At 41.4% G+C, this 17,522-nt stretch overlaps 2 protein-coding genes across 2 annotated transcripts; both read right to left on the reverse strand.

Annotated features, from left to right (window-relative positions):
• Positions 1–3,706: 3,706 nt before the first annotated feature.
• Prdm13 (PR/SET domain 13) lies at positions 3,707–5,500 on the reverse strand. Its single transcript, XM_017911963.1, has 4 exons — positions 5,294–5,500; positions 4,947–5,196; positions 4,150–4,807; positions 3,707–3,941 (listed from the first exon to the last, which is right to left on the reverse strand). The coding sequence occupies exons 1-4, from the start codon at positions 5,498–5,500 to the stop codon at positions 3,707–3,709; spliced, it is 1,350 nt and encodes a 449-aa protein (XP_017767452.1).
• A 6,573-nt stretch (positions 5,501–12,073) lies between these two features.
• Positions 12,074–15,150, reverse strand: Rsph3 (Radial spoke head protein 3). The gene is made up of 8 exons (XM_017911961.1): positions 14,375–15,150; positions 13,913–13,994; positions 13,672–13,845; positions 13,477–13,605; positions 13,204–13,407; positions 12,959–13,121; positions 12,682–12,768; positions 12,074–12,246 (listed from the first exon to the last, which is right to left on the reverse strand). Exons 1-8 carry the CDS (start codon positions 15,148–15,150, stop codon positions 12,074–12,076), a joined length of 1,788 nt encoding a protein of 595 aa, XP_017767450.1.
• Positions 15,151–17,522: the final 2,372 nt, after the last annotated feature.

A 17,522-nucleotide genomic window follows, 5' to 3' on the forward strand; every position in this document is an offset into this window, starting at 1 on the left:
GATAGAAAGTAAATTTTATATAAAAAGATTGATGGAAGATATGTAGTTTATGCAGGATTAACTGTAATTTCTGTAACTGTAATTTTTAATAGGACGGAAAAAAAATTGATACTACTCTTTTTATATTTAAAATTTATTTTTCATACTTTGAAATATTTATGCTTGGGCATACAATGATTTTGAACATTACAGACAATTTCAATACAATTGGGTTGTTACAACATGGTGTATTTAGAAAATTCATATCATTTGTCAATAATTCTAGGAATACAAATTTCGTAGCAATTGACTCCCTCATCTGACACTCTGACGAGTGACTCGCTGACATCATAACGCACTTATTTTACCCTCGTATTTTAACTAACTGCTAATTTATAATTAACTAATGACTAATTTATAACCAACTAATAACTAACTTATAACTAACTTTAAACTAGCTTATATCCAATACTTCAACTGGTGCGTAGCTCTTAGCTTGGTATCGTTTCCAAAGATTTTTCTTTAGAAAACGATACCAATTACCAGGTCTCACTAAGTGGAGGTGGCCACGCATCGAGACCCGGACATACGCCCTAGTGGCGCAACCTATTGGTGCTATTCGTATCAAAGGTAGCCTAATCTAACTTGGAGCGAACTAAATTAAAATGACTCTACTGACACTTTATTTTATTTCGTGTCTTACAAAAGGGGTTTCGAGTCGGTATACTACAACTTTATTGTCGCAACGCTAAGATATATTATTTTTGATAAAGGGAATGAACTATGAAAGTCGCGAGCAAGTGAAAAATCGCCAAGCGCCCGAACGAGTTCGCGATTATTCGAAAGACCGACTAGCCTACGCGACGCACTCCCGTGCACAAGACAACTCCAGTCACAGCACCCTCCCGATCGGGCCTTGTCCACCCTGCCACCGCCGACCTCGCCATGGCTTACTCGACGACCTAAGGCAGCCAACGAACCAGGGAAACACCCAGAGTCAATCCGAGGGTCGTATGCGAGGCCTAACAGTCGGAATCATGCGCATGCTCCATACCCCGGCTCTATGCAAACATAACCACATAGCCGCCAAGTGCCAGAGGGGCAGGCAGGCACGCTCTTGCAATGATTCCGACTGCAGGGCCCATCCCCCGGTCGTGCGCGCGGATTGGCGCCCAGGACGACTAAGGTCGACGGACCCTCGTGTTGCACCAGATGCCTCCCCAGTCCGAGAGCCACTAGAGATATCGATGCATGACGAGATTGACAGTGGCAGAAATGGGTGTCGGAGACGTGTCGTGAGAATGACTTACGAGGCGTGAAGCTGACGAGTACACGGGTAGTACGTGCGTAGGCTAGTCGGTACTTAAGAACAATCGCGATTATCGCGAGAACAATTATGTTCTATTTGGTAACGAGAGGGATAAGAGGAGGATAGAGAATTGATATATTTCGCTCCAAGTTAGGTGGCTTACCTTTGAACGGATAGCGCGCACATTTGACTTAGTGTAGGAATCTAACTTACAGCTATTTATAACTACATAGGTCTAAACGCATGTCTAGTCCACGTCGTCCAACGATGTCTTGAAGAATCTGGAAAGTTAAAAATTAATAGGTTAGTAAGTGATTAGTAAAACAAAATAAAAGCAAAACAAATATAAACCACAATAGTCAACCAAATGAAATAAACAATCCAACGATGAAAAATGAAAAACCTAACGATTAGACATTCCAATATTATAGGAAATATTCGAATGGTCAAATAAAAATAAATAGAAACCAAACAAAAGCTGAAAAAGTAAAAAATTATTAAAATCTGAAAAAAATAAAATAATTAGCACCTGAAGACAAAAATAAAATTATTAATACCTGAAAACAAAACAAAAATTAGTAACTGGTTTAATGAGGTGGGATGAGGGTGGGGTGGCTAGCCCCCCCCCCAACCTCATTTCGGACCCCTATCCCTCGCGCACAATAAAATTTAGATGTTGCACTTCCGAAGTCGAACGGACAAATAACTTATGCTGCGTCGCGTCGCCCTTTATATAGCCTTCGATCGGCCGAGCTCCCCACCCCGATCAGAAATTTTTGAACTTCATCGATTATATTAATTATTAATTTTCTGCTCTCATAGCCAATAATTTATTAATTTCGTCACTTTTATTATAAATTTACATTGCAAACAATTTGTTATTAATAATAAATTTGATAACTTATACATTTTTTATAAACTATAACTGCATTCAGACTTGCGCAACATAAATTTCCATGATATGCATACGTATGTCAAAATATTTTTATTTCCTCTGTATTTTTGACTGAAACGAAGTATTAAACAAAAAAAGTAAAAACATTTGAATATTCATTTTTATCTTAAAAATTAGGTGGAATTTATTTTTTGACAATTTTATGTTAGAAAATTATTCATATTATAGTAATTCAGAGGCACAAATAATTATAATTATGGACACTGATAAACCCGAAATACTCTCATCTAACTTGTAAGACAATGACGAACCTCCTAACCTTACTTTTTATGTATTACTTCATTATAGCCAAAAATCGTGCGTTTTTAGAAAACTGAGAGTGGTAGAGCAATTTCGATTGTGGATTTGTGTTGAGAAAAGTAAACTCCACGCGAATCATCTATTGGATACTACAGATTAGAGAAGTTAAAATTTGTCGAACCGTGTTATCGATAGTGTAGTACGAGTTTAAAACATAGTACCAATAATTACAACAATAATTAATAATTAACAAATTAACGATAAATTCTTTACGAAAATTATATAAGTATGTGGCCTAAAGATCCAGTTTTGCATTGCAATTGTAAAAGATATTGCATAGAAATTCTATGACAAAAATATAAATCGAAGTGATTATCTTTTATTTAAAGATCCAGTAATAACTCGTTGATAGATGAAAGGGATATTAAAACAGGCACTGCCGCTCGATACATGTATCAAATAAAGAAATTAATAGATTGACGCTAAAGCAAGTATTGTGGTTTAATGCGTATGTCAAGTTTCAATTGTAAGGTATAACGATGAGAGGTAAGAGCAATTTACTAGTTAGTAAGTACAAAATAACAGATTTACTTTAATATTTTTAGGTACATACTAGGATAACAAGAGTTTTATTCTTAAGATCAAAAAGCGTAGAATTGTGCGTTTTGGTTAATGTTTATATATACTATATCGAATGATAATTGAATGGACGATTAACAGTTGCAGCTCGGCTGTAAGCTTTTCCGTTCGTTCTTTTCCGTGAAATTCAAGATTTCGTGAGATTAGAAATATTGCGAAGAAATCGATATTTACAACTCGTAAGGGTATCGAGGAAAATATCGTAATAAAATATTTCGGATGCTTAAATATACTTGCACGTTGTCTGTAACATTCGCCATCTTATGTTATCTATTCGCTATCCTATCTTAACTAAATATTTACAGTCTCGTTTCGAATCTTACAAAATTAATTGACATTTTGATCACAAAAGTGTTTATCGTATGGAAACCAATTCGTCTATTAGCTGATTCTGAACATTTACAAGATAAACGATGTTCGTCCACACGGACGACTTCGTTTATGATTACGAACAAATTGTCCTTGATATCGAGGACAATCTTGTTCACTGGTACAAAGTAAACGAAACGAAACAGTTGTCTCACATTAGCGTTTCATAAGTCCGTTTATTTTGTATCAGTAATAATATTTTCTGCTCGCCCTAATCAAACGTCGATTCCATCGGACGAGGTATCAGAAGCTTGGTCCACATTTTCCTGGTGTCTCGACCTTAGATGCCTTTCAAGGTCTCTCCTTCTGACCAGAACTTTCCCGCATAATTCGCATCTGTATGGTGTTTCTCCATCCGCGTGCAATCGAACGTGCTTATTCAAATTGCTAGGATCTCCGAACGGTCGTAGACAATACTTGCATTTCAATGGTTTATAACCGGTGTGGGTCCTGCAAAGAAAATACACTTTTAATCTGTTCCCATGACTTTTCTCGCGATGAATTTACTCGAAATTCGTTATAGATAGAGGTGGATATAGATCCGATAGATATAGACAAGAGAATAATTTCTTTAACAAGAGAATTGGCATTTTCACGAATAAGCTGAGAATAGAAGTCTCTGAGAATAAGTTGTGATAGGGAAGTTTGGAACTCTGACCTGATGTGAATTTTCAGACCATATTTTCTCGAGTAAACTTTCCCACAGTAGATACAAAGGTGTCCTTGTTTCGATTTCCCGAGATTGCTCACTATCGTTTCCATTTGGGCGGCATGGACATCGGTACTGATCGGTGCTGTCGTCGTCTGAACGTTGTACGGCGGTAAAACGGTCTCGTCCCTCGTCAATGGACAAACGTTGGCGAAGATGTTGCTTTGATTCGCGTATGGTTTGAAGGCAGATTGTCGATAAGGTATATCTTTCCTCACAGGAGACACTTGCGTCGACGAGTTCGGCGAGATTTGCGTGGACGAGGAATTAGGGGAAAGCGGATTCGAAGAGGACGGAGAGGGCTGATCCGAAGACTCGGGCGAATTATTATTTGTAAGGGGAACGTTATTATCCATAGTGTCCACTAAGATCGGCGATATGCTGGTAGGCGAATCTTGCGATGATCTGGTCAGTTTGAATTTGAAAGTCGACTGGGGGAAGAGACTAAGAGACAAGCTTGGTCTCGGCGACGAACTGAACTCTTTTGCTAGTCCGGACCAAAGATGATTAGTGTCCAGTCGATTGCACTTTAGAGCTAAATGGATCTTCAAAGGATTTGGGTACTCGAACAGGTTGTTGCATATGTGACAAATGTAGCGATTCTGACCTGAAATCGATATACACGTCTTATTACGTTAAAATCTTACAATATCGCGTACATGTAAGTATCTTTATCCTTCGTATGTACGATTTAGCACTAACAATGCACTTCTTTTACTCTACGCTGTTTATGATCAGTGTTTTACCTTGAATATTGGACGGTGTCAGAAATGGCATATTCAGCATAGCCAGAATATTTTCGGTAAACCACATAAGTAGCGGTTCACCTGGAGTTATGTTTCTTATCGTTTTCAGTATCACACCTTTGTCGGTCGTCATTAGAAGAACGTTGCAACTTTGACAATCATTTGCAAGCGTGACAATTTTTAACCAGCATGGCGTGCTCACTAGGCCATCCACGCAATACAGACGACCTTCTGTATCAGCGACTTCAACCTGTAATTGATCGAGTTTAGGTAATTTGTGCGTTTCATTTTCCTATTCTACGTATTACATATTAGAACATATTAGAAATTGTATTTCATATACGTACGTATTGAATTACCGATGTACTTTTCTGGGACAGTTTGTTAACATCGATCACCTCTGTCGAGGAGTCTCTCCCAAGAAGCCCCGCAGCCCTGACTATAGGCCTGTCTAAACATCCTTGGGACAAAGATGACCTCTCGAATGCTTCGATGCTCATCATCAGAGCATTCTCAGTGATCATAGGATACATGATCGTACTAGTCGATTCCATTCGCGCACTTTAACTGTTTCACTTCGAATGTTATAATTTACTTTGCGCGGTCTGTGTCAAATTCTCACGATCATACCAACGATACCAATTCCTCTTTTTCTTCGTGCTATTTTTTACGTTTCTCGTTCCTTTGCTCGAGAATCACGAAACTTTTAATTCGATTAAGGAATATCTTGCTTCACTTTGATCGATAATGAACCGTTGATTTTCAAAGATTCATTAAAGTTTCCGAACTCTGATAAAATTGTCAATGATGAAGCCGTGGGTGTTCAGATTTCTCGATGATTGTAACACGATGTCGAGGTGTCAACTGAGTACGACCTGTATTCCGCACGTGGCTTAAATATATTCGGAGGGCTTGTGCCCCGAATTGACTACTAGGGGGTTAGATAGTTGCTCCCCTCCACGGTCTCTATACCCCAGCTTTTCCACAGCTAGTGTACGTGTAATTGTATTTAAAGAGCTGGCCAAGGGTAAATCGGCCCCAGTGCCTGCGATTCGCGAATCTTGGTGCGCTACCAATCATTAGGGGTGTGGGTATGGACGTGGGTGTGGTTAACTCTGGTTAACTAGGAGGGATTTTCGGGGACTTTTATCTTAGAGCCGGATGCAAGGTGCATCACCTTGGCAAACTTGAATTTATTTTTTATCTCACCGTTTGCTAGAAAATTTAGTAATAAACTAAATTCGATGAGCTAACGTCTATTCGAATATTGAAACTATTGTCATTGTTATTGTCGTTGTTCTCGACATTATTTCAATCTGTGTTGTTCTTGACAAATTTCAAAAACAACAATCAATGTTGTTTTCATTATTTAATTGGCTTGAGTTTTTTTGTTTGAGGATAAAAAAATCTTTTATTTTAAATTTCAAATAAGATTCTTAAGATCGAGACGGGTAGTCAAATAATATTGTCCTAACTTAATATTTTTGCATTGCATTTTTGTTTATTTATTCAACTCGCCGTTTTCTCATAAAAAGGATACATTATAATATATCGTTAATAAATTATTATACAAAGCAGATCAATATTCCGACGTTGTCGATTTAAATGTATCATCTATATTTATACAAAAAAGAAAAAGTTCAATTTCTCGCAAAATGAAAGTAAATAAAGCAATTGTTAACGAGGATATTATGATTTGTCCTTTCATATTGGAGAGGATGAAAATTCGGGATTAGAAAAATCGTCGGTTCGTTGATTAACTGTATGCGATACATAGGCTTAAATAAACTTGATCAATTTCTTGTACGTGATTTCTACCAGTCTGTTGTTCACGGATTAATACGTTAATTTTCATAATTCTGCGAAATTGGGCAGCGATTTCCATTAGGCAGTTACAGTTAAAAGTTAGTCTTCCGGAACGTCGCGACGCTGAGCCTGAATTATTTTACTACCTTCACCGGTTACCGTCTCAATCTCGAGACTCTTAGGATAATAAAGTTTCAACGAATTACCGGAGGTGCTACTAATTGAACTTGTCGTTGCAGGTACAAGAGGGGAGTCACGGATGCGTGACCACTTCGAGTATCGGTTAGGGTATGAATTGTAAAATTCCACGACAGTGGTCTCCTTGATCATTCAAACTAGCCACGACTGGCGCCGGATTGTCTGATCTATTCAAGTCGTTTAGTGCCTATAGGTAGGATATTTTTCGTAATCACCGGAGCGTAACGACCTTTTCGAAGGGTACAGGTGTTTTGCATCACGTAGCAGCAGAAAATTCGTTTAATTCTTTTCGCATACCGATACGTCGTTTAATTATCTTCTTCGTAACGATAAAATGTCATCCTAAGAAATTTTCGCTTGCGCTGGTACAGTTTTGTTAATCGCCACGTTACGACCTGTAAAAAAATCGGACATCGAATGTTCCGTCTCCTTTTCTCTCTTTACTCTTTCGATACGTACATCTTCTTCGCGATCGCGAAGATCGTCGAATTTTGTTCAATCGTGATCACGGAGACCACGGGCACGTGACACGCACAGGTCGTGCAGCCGTCACCAGGAGCCGGCGGTGACTGGGTGTTTGATGGGGCTATAAAAGCCTCATGTGAAAGGACATTGTTTGGCTCAGCTGCAAACCAACGCAGCTTCCATCCCGTGGTTGGGGTGCTGTCGAAAGGTGCATCTGAATCAACGGTTGATTAGGAAATTAAGTGGCTCATTCTTCTCGCACGCGTGCGTAGATCATGATCGAGCGATACCGCTTGGATTTGCCTAATCGTTCTCCGATCTTGATGTCCTCCCCGCCAACTAACAACCTACGGGAATCCCGATTTTGATTTATCTCGGACGATGAATTGTTTTGCAAAACTGTCGAGTATATTCGGTGTACTCTGCTCGTTCTCCGTACGCGGGCTTTGATGCAGTTGATAATAATTTATGCACGTAAGTACGTGACTTAACGCACGGCCATCATTACAGCAGACAATAGTCCGTCTCGGCGAGTGTAACTTCGGTTCGGATTTTAACCTGGAACAATCGCGAAAATTGAAAAATATCTTTGGAGCCTAATGAGCCGCTTAATCTCTGGTCCGTCGTGTTCGTAGTTACGTAGCTTACAGGTATCTTCGGTATTAATACCCAGTCGGATTGACTATTCGGTCAGTTACATTGCTTCGAGTTAATACATCGATCTTTATCTAATTCTGCTAGAAATACTTTCAGTGTCATTACGGTAATTTGGTTTCCGGTAAGAACCGAGCTGGTCACTCGCGATAAACCATCGGTATTTACTGCTTAACCTTTCCCGAATGCTGCATTTAGGCTGCATTAACATTTGGCAAACAAACGTTTCCACGAGCAAACTGGTTAAAAGCACATTTTATTCTCATTTTCGTGTCACTTTCGCGAAACGAATTAACGCAACCAAAGTAAAGATTATCGAGATTATAAGGCATTTGTTAGGAGGAAGAAAGGAGAACCAGAAGAAGGGTACGACTCCTTCTTGGTGGACCTTCTCTATGGGTGAAGTGATTCATCTAGGGTGAATGGTGCCGGACCAGGGAATGACACGAGTGTTCACAAGCTGCACCATCCCTTGTACCAACCCCTCTCCTGGTCCCTCGAAACTCGAGCACGAGTTGCGGCAAGTGTTTTCGGAGGTTCTTGTACAACCCTGCGCATAGTAAACGTAAGCATGAACGCATATTCTAAAATTACTTCCCCTAATTTATTAATCGGTATTCTTTGTTTCTCTAACTAGATCAGCCACCACGAAACTTGACGCGTCCAAAATTTCTTCTCTACCGAAGCTTCATACTTTCTTTTAATTTTCTTTCGGAAGAAGAGGATCACCTGGTACGGTAAAATGCATCGGATGCAAGGTGTAGAAATTACGGCCATTTTTCATTTCGGTGATAATGTCCCGTTCGGTTAGTTTGTCTAGATAAATTTTAGTTTCTGCCCTTATCCGAATTTGGGGTTCCACCCTCTCGTTGTCTCTTTCTAAAATCAGGGTGCATTGAAAGAACCGCGAGCCAGCCAGCGAGCAAGTGTTCCTCCGTGACCAATGGGCCCTTGCACGCATGTGCGCGCTTCCCAATGCGATATTAATATCGCGATTATCATCTACGTATTATCGCCCGTCCCCCGTGTGCGATGCTCAAAATAAGCCAGTAAGGTACACAGCCCCTTTTTTCCTTGTGCGCGTATGCCGTTGCTTGCAATCATTCGTTTCGATAATATTATTCTTCGTAAAGAGACTTTGCGACAAGTTCGAGATGATGGCTCGAACGTTTCGTACGTTTCTCGCCATGTCTCGTGATAAAATTTCAATTACGACTTTCTCAGGTATCTATTCGTACAATCGTATCTTTGATACGCGATGTCCTAATTTCCTTTAGAAGCTTCTATATTATTCTATCGTTAGGTCGCAAGTGTTTATGCATAAATTTCAATGCCCCATAGGGTGATGCGCGAGTCTTTGGTCTTTAGGTTTTAAGTAGCATCGAAAGCAACGATCGTGGACCCCTTCGACGCGCAGAGACGTAACAAATCTTATTGTTCGATGCCCTTTTACGAGATTCTATATAACCTAACCACGTTGATGCTGCAGGGTGAAGGCTGAATTATGGTTGGTTCTGCGGGGAGGTGACCATAAAGGTGATTCGTCTCGGTTCTGCAAGTGTCAAAAGTAGGCTCCTAATATCTCTCCCAACGAGATACGGCTCACGCGTTGTTAATATTTGCCAGAAATCGTCGCGATTACTGATCGGGTTCTAGCCGTGGATTTAATGGGAAAGTAACGTTTAATTAATAACGAGTACGTGTGATGGCATGCTACGATATGTTGGAGTTCCAATTTTATTGCTTTGGTCGCGTGTCGTCGACATATTGCTCGTGTCACTCGATGCCGAGTGTGCCCTGTAAGACGACACGTGCCGGTCGAATACCCCGTAACACCATTATAGAGGATTCCACACCCCGTGCTCGAGTCCCTATTTAATCATTATACACCATTAGACATTGTTTACTTGATTTTAAGAGTCAATTCATTTTCGGTGAGTTACCGCGGGCAAATACGCAATGTCCAACCGCATCGCGGTACGAAATTTTTCAATGATCAACATCATCCCTGTTCGAAAGATATCTCCATTCTATTTACTTATTCGTCGACGTTAATTAATACATCGCTTTTACCCGAAGGTCTCGTTTCATCTCACGATCAATCGACACTTGGTTTTGCGACGAAGGTGTTCCGCGAATTGGCAGACAGAAAGAATCGCGTAAAAATGCAGGTGGCATGGGTCACATGGTGAAATAACGTAGAATCCCCTATGTCCGATCAAACCCCACGGTGGTACTCCCTTCTTGAATCTCCCTAAAAACACGACTCACTTGGCACACAAGTTTTGTGCATATAATGCACGGTATCGAGACGAGTCCCTCCCTCCCTCTGCCCGCGCTTAATTTAATCCAATACAATATGGCCCCCCTCACTTTGTCGTTCATCGCCGAAAGGGATGTGTGGTTTAAGAGGGTGGGTGGCTTTTTAAAACTGTGCCGATCTCAATTCACCGTGAAACCTCATCCTATTATGATCGATCTAATCTTGATCGAGCCCGACAGGTTTTCATTTCCGCGGTCTACCGACGAGTCTTATCTCATTCTCAGAGAACGGCATTGAATTTCTTTTTTAATCCCTGCATTCTTTTCGTTTTCCCGTCTTCCCTCGAATACCAATAAATTGTACGTGCGTACGTGCTTACGCGCACGCGCATAATTGCAATATCACAGGGAAAGCAATTTGGCGGTATCGATTGTATACCTGATAATTGTTAACATTTTTCGACGAATTTCCGCGTACCCTTTTGAAAGACAGGTAGGCACGGTCCTAAGTAATCTAATAAGTAGGAAGCCAAATTGCAGGGGACAGGTGCCGAGAGGCGCCAGACATGACTGTTAATCCTACTGTCGCCAGAGCATTCTTTTTTCTTTCCTATTCGAAAATTTATTTCTTTTTTTCCTTCGCTTCTATTTCTATTTCTACCTAACGCTAATAGGGACGCGCCTTTCACGTTTTTTTTTTTTTTTTCTCAATTATCTCTTGGTCTTGAGAATATTTTCGTTTATCCGATAAACTTTCACAATGTATTCCGCATACGGATTATTTGTAATCGTGCGAGGGAAGAGTCGGATTTTACGTTGCATTCGAGTTTTTCCTGTAACACGATTTGGCTGTGTAATCTGGAATAACAGACGGAGGGAGAGGTAAAATTACGCTCGACGGTTTTAGCGACGTTCGTATTTTCGACTTAACGATTTGTCTCCACAGCTGCGCTTCCGTGTATAAAAGATAAAAAGAAACGGGAGGACTACAAATATCTCGATTTCGATTTTTCCTAAATCGCGCGAGAAGTTTGTGAAAGTTAGGTCGGGAGAAGGGAGAAGAGATTCGGATATGAGTAGACGTTCTGTTTATTTGTATCACTTGCAATACTTTTCATGAAACTATTATCGTTACGAATCTTTCACGAAGCGCTTTTATCGCTCAGAAAGTTCTGCTCTGAATTTCAATCGGTCCTCTCGATCCATTCGTTGCTCTTCCCCGCCTTGGGACGAACCTGGAAAACAGGAATTATTAAATCCAGGACGGTTGTTCTTTCGAGTAGCCGGATTAATAATGGGTAAAAATAAAATTGTCGTCGAGTATGCGATACAGCGGAGGTCGGAAAATGGGTAATTAGTTTCCGATGGATTTTTGTGGAACACGGTTGTGGTAGTTGGTATTTGCGATGGGGATCGAAAACGCGGCGGTGACCTGTCATAGGGCGCAACCAGAGGAGATGGATTTGTTTCGCAGCTGTGTACACTGCTTAATGTAGAAGCCACTGGGATAGGGATTGGTTCGGTGCTGGTGAAGGTGTCCCTAAATCCGAAAGCTAACTATGATATGCTCGTTTCTCCGTTCGAAGATCAAGGAGCGTTAAAGCCTCGGCAAACGAGCCTCCGAATGGAAGAGAAATCGCGTGCCTCGATGAGACGACAATTGCCCGATAACGATTCGTTACGTGTTAAATACGATATCGGCAGCCCATCTTGTTAACTTTACGTACAAGAACGGCTGGTCACTAAATAACATCCAAATTCTCGATAGCAGGTGGTTGGTAATTTACGAAATTTGGATCACTGCCTCCATCCTCCATGTGATCCATCGATGGTTTTCTTCTTCTGGAGGCATCGTACTCTTCCCCGAGTTTCCTGTACGTTTCGGCGCGGTCCTCCAAAATTTCCCTCACGATATCTGCGAAATGATACGTGAGCGGACAAATTTGTAACGAACGTGTTTTGCGAATAAAATTATTTATGATCGGTTTAAGGTAACAATTGAAATTTTAATAGCTGCGACGTTCTGGCAGCAGGCCAAGATTTTCTCGACAATTATACCTGACACTTACGGTCATGCGAGGTAACAATGGGCAATATAGAACGCCTTTTTCCGCACCATTTTCCGAGGTCTTATTGAATAGAAACGTTACTAACGCTACGGGAATACGTACGAGATATCTATCCTAGGTTATTATTGACATCCCTATAAATCTCGAATCACATGGTGGGTTACGTAGAAATCATACCACGTTAAGTATCGATGGAAGCTAAACGTCTTCGAGCTTCTGAGATCGTTCAACTTCACTGACTAACTTACGACGATTAGTAGTATCAGATCGATGATATTTACCCATAAGTAATTCTCTGCTCTCGATCATGTGGCTCATTTCTTTCTTAACTTCTTTCATCAACCAGGGCATGAAACCTTCTTCGACATCTGCGAATATAAACGTCGGTGATCTTTACGACTTACATTCTATTTAAATCGCACGGGAAAACGAGACAGAACGAGAAGACGAGTGTCTTTCTTTGATTATCGATTAAAGCACGTAAATAAATAAAAATTAATAAACCTTTCTGACTAACTAATTCACAAAAAGTAGCAGTGTTCTTGCGTGTTCACGAACCAGCCTTGATCTCGTCCAACAGGAACCCGGACATTTTCAATCCTTCTAGTACCGCTGGAAGAAGTTCAGCTATATATCCGGTTAAAAGTGTGGTCGCTGCTACTCGTTCCTCTGTTTCCTTTCGAGCTATCATCGCATCCTCGTATTGTCTTAATCGTTGATCCTATGGAACATTTCCCATATTCGGGCAACGATGCTCGGTCGAATGAAATTCTACGTACAAGTAAATCAAACAACGAGCAAACCTTTTCTTCCCTTATTCTCCTTTCCTGTTCCTCCAGTCTTCGCGCCTCGGCTCTTTCCGCAGCGCGTAGTTCCAAGAACTTCCTTTGCTGTTCCTTCAAAGCGGCGATCTCTTCCTCTTCGAGAACTTCCATCAATGCCTGCTCCATTGTCTTCCCAACGAGTACCTCCAATATAGGTTGCACTTCGAAGTCAAAGTCGAAGAGCTAAAAGCAAGAGGTATCCTGGAAACAAAACTTCCAACGGAAGTTTCGCGACAATTTTCTCGAACTTACGTCGCCAGGCTCGATTTGCGTGCTGGCGTCTTCGCCAATCTTTTTCGGGCAATACGTCGGTGTCGGGGGCCTGTCCAAGAAATAGTCGGTCTGCGTGGCGACATCGGTTTCGTCTGGTTTCTCGAATAGCTGTGAAATATGATTTATGCTAGGAAAAGAGGAAATCGCCGGGGGGGTTGGGAAAACGCTGCCTACCTCTTCGAGATAAACCTCCGTTTGCACCGGTTCGTGTTTGCGACCAGGAACCGCCGGTGGTGAACCTGCTCTAGCGACCAAAGCTTTAGTGGCCAGTGCTTGAGCTCGTTTCCTCGCCAAATTCCTCCTTCTTGCTTCTGCTTGCCTCGACGTTATCGACTGTTCTCCATCGATCTGAGGTAAACGTGCAATTATTTTTCCATACGCGTTGCCACGAGATTACGTTCGATTCGTTACTCACAAGGATAGGTGGAGTGGCGTATGTGCTCCCCCGGACAACGCGGCGGTCAAACATAATATTCCCAAAAGGAATCGGTTGATCGCTGTAAAGGGAGGAAAGGAAGGTACCTTACATATTTCGTGAGGTAAGTTTGGAAATCTTGGGCAAGCGTCGATGAATTATATATCAGGGTGTGCTTTAAATTGTACACACACGTACGTAGAACACTATGAGCGTATATAAAAACGGACTTACAGTCCGAGTGCACGCAATCGCACTCGGTAATTGTCAGCAACTTTTCCATACACGCAACGAAACGATTTCTAATCTCTCCGCTCCTATCTAACACGTTTCTCTTTCTTTATTTCTATTTTTTCCTCTCTCTCTCTCTCTCTCTCTCTCTTTTTCTAAACATCCCTGTCGATTTCCATTAGGCAAGAAAAAACGCAGCGAATAAGTTTCCCAAAATTTTGGCAAACTTACGTCGCGTCGTTTCTCTTGGCGAGCTTCGCTTTGTCGTCCAAGGTCGTAGCAGCCATGGTCGTCGCGTTCATCATTCCGAGGGTGAAATCGACGGTGGCCTTGAGGGCAGCCGGGCACCTTGCAATGTGGCTGCTATGACGTACTTCCGGCTTCTTAGCTAACGACGCGAGCGTTTTGAACTTTGATCGCAGTGGACAATTGTCGATGCAATCGTTGTCGTTGGTGTTGGTCGCGATGCCGAGGAGGGTGGCCACTTCCGGCGGCGGCATCAAAAATTCCCCGGTTTTCACAGTCGTGACGAACGGTTTCTTCCGAGGCACGTGACTCTTCTTCGCGCTTTTACGTTGCTTCTCCTTCTCTTTCTCATGCTCCTGCAGCTTCTTTAGCTTCGCGTTTAGAACTTCGTTGAAGTCTTCGGTGGACAAGGTCATACTAGGCTTAATTGTCGGTACCTTGTCCGCCGATCGTGCGCTGTCTTGACTTCTGCTTCGTGTTTCTCGCTTCAATGGATTCACCTGATTCGATTGCAAATTCGCTTGGATCAGATGATCGTTCGATCTGCTGATCCGTTTCCGATCGAGCAGCTTATTCTTCACATTTTCGAAACCATCGATTTCCGATCGACTCGTCTCGCTGCTGTTGTTTAGCCGAAGAAGCGGCACATTGCTGTCCAGTCCATCCTTCTGCAGAATGGTGAACGCTGGAGGATTCTTCTTTTCGAGGTCGAACAGGTCACCGTTGAGAGTTGGCGCCAACGAGGAAATTTCAGCTGGCATATTGTCGGCTGCTTCAGTAGCTTTCGCGATCAATTTTACCGCACATTTTTCTCTCACAGAACACGCTGTCAATGTTTGACTCTCTTTCTCTCTCTTTCTTTGCTTTCTATTTCGTTTTTCTCTTTTCTCTTTTCTCTTTTCCCTTTTCCCTTTTCTCTTATCTTTCTTAGACCGGTGGCAAATGGGGACCGATAACTCGGTTCGAAGAAGATAGCTCGAGAAGAAAGATGACGAGAGCGCTTACACGGTAGTCACGGCATTACTAGCAGTCCCGTAAATGCACGAGCGAGTTCACAGACTGGACAATGTCCTTAGAATCGACCGACATACACCGTAGACATGCTACACGTATATTTTTACCCAGCGGCCACTCAATAACGTTGACCATCGTGAACTTTGCGCATGCCTAAGTCATGCTAAAGGGGTTCGAAATCGGTGGTAACTATGACCACGTATGTCTGTCGGTGTTTTGCACAGCTCCGACCAGCATTTGTCCTCAACCTCGTCACTCCATCCGCGAACATTTTCAAGGTGAACGAGGATGTGAAGGAACGCGAAGAAACGTGAACCTTTCCCATTCGCGTTTTCCTTACCATCGTATCCGTTTCCTCACCTAAGATTAACCCTTTCGTTCAAACAGCGTGCTTGCGTTTCACCGTCTACTTAGCTTCTGGCCTACGTTCCTTCCAGTCACGCTGTTTCGTACGATCGATTATCGACGTTGTTGCGTTATCTTTCTTTCACGATACGCAAAAATCCCCGAAACGTTTGTCACGAGGTCGAGCGAAGATTGTGACACTTCTACACTTGATTAGCATACTGCGGTTATCCTTGAAGAGTAACACCCTCCGATGCTGTATAGCGGATACGTGTTTTTCCTTCTCTTTCTACGGTAGCAAAAACTTGCGTGTCGCAGATATACCTAGAATTTGTATACGATATCTTCGTTACAGCGTTCTAGTTCTCCTATGTTATGCAGAAACCACGCGGTTACCCTTTTCCTGGCTGTTTTTCCCGCAGTCTGTGCATTGAAATTGATTAGCGGTAGAATAACCAGTTCGAATAGCGACGAACATAGACGATTGTAGTACTAGTTTTCTGTATTATATCGCACGTGATCAGAATAAGAAAGATCAGAATAACTCGAGAAGGTAAGATTTATAAATGAGAAGAGGTGAAAGAAAGATAATAAAGACTAGAAAGATCAGAATAACTCGAGAAGGTAAGATTTATAAATGAGAAGAGGTGAAAGAAAGATAATTTGATTCCTTGACGCTTGACCATGATCTTTCAATGATTTTGTAATCGACTTGTTCGCATTTGCTACAACTTTTCGAAATTTTACGAGAACTTACGTGGGTGGATTCCTATATTTCTTCTGGATATGCAAAATTGCTCGTGGACTCTTGACGAAAGTATACATCTCCCTTTTATCCGCGTGCCTAGACGGTATATTATAGGAATGAGGTCCACGATTACACGTTCGGCATATATCCGTTCTGGTAGTCATCTTCCCTTCGATAGCTTCACTTTGATGAATGATTATTACGTTACAATTGCGCTTTTAGCACAGAAATCTACGCCGAAATCGTTGCTGTAGGTTGATCACAAATTCAGGGAGGTTTCAAAGACAGTTTGCTTGTAAAACGTTGTCAGGGAAACGTAAACAGAAAGGGTATCTGTCATGGCTATATCGATGTAACTTTTACGATTTGCCAATCAACAGGGATGCATTATTAATTAACTAAATACGCGGTTATTATTTATAAGTATCGTAGTCTACGATATGATCGTATTGCTTTTATGGAAAAAATTTATTTAGAAAAAGATTCGTTCTTTTATTCGTCGTGTTATGAAAATTATTCACATAGTAAAGTGAAAGATCGAAGCATTTAATTTAGCTTGGAGCAAATATTTTCCGCACGCATAGCCGATAATTTATTCATCTTTTCATTTTTACCATAAATATACGTTGCGAACAATTTGTTAATAGCAACGTTAATTTGTTATTAACAATACGTGTAATAATTTATAAACTTTTCTCGCGTTACGCACAGTTTCACATTATTAGGTCGGTAAGGCAGTTCAAGTTTAGCTACGAAAATCGCGTAACGTTGAATCTTTCGTATACCTCGCCTACTATACCTTTGGGGGATTGGGTACATTATCGGCAAGGTAGGGAGCGATACTTTCTTCTTTCGAACAATCGATATTGCAGAGTACGCATCACCGATTTACCATCCGCTAATAAGGTTGCTTCACATTGGTCGGTAAGGTTGCTGTTTACAGAACCAGGGTACAGAATTATTCCACAGATGAGATATCCCTCCGTTACATTGGCAAACTTCGATCTCGTTTCTTTCTTCGCTATC

The sequence above is a fragment of the Eufriesea mexicana genome, unplaced genomic scaffold (assembly GCF_001483705.2).
Source record: "Eufriesea mexicana isolate 0111107269 unplaced genomic scaffold, ASM148370v2 scaffold294, whole genome shotgun sequence".
Lineage (NCBI taxonomy): Eukaryota > Metazoa > Arthropoda > Insecta > Hymenoptera > Apidae > Eufriesea > Eufriesea mexicana.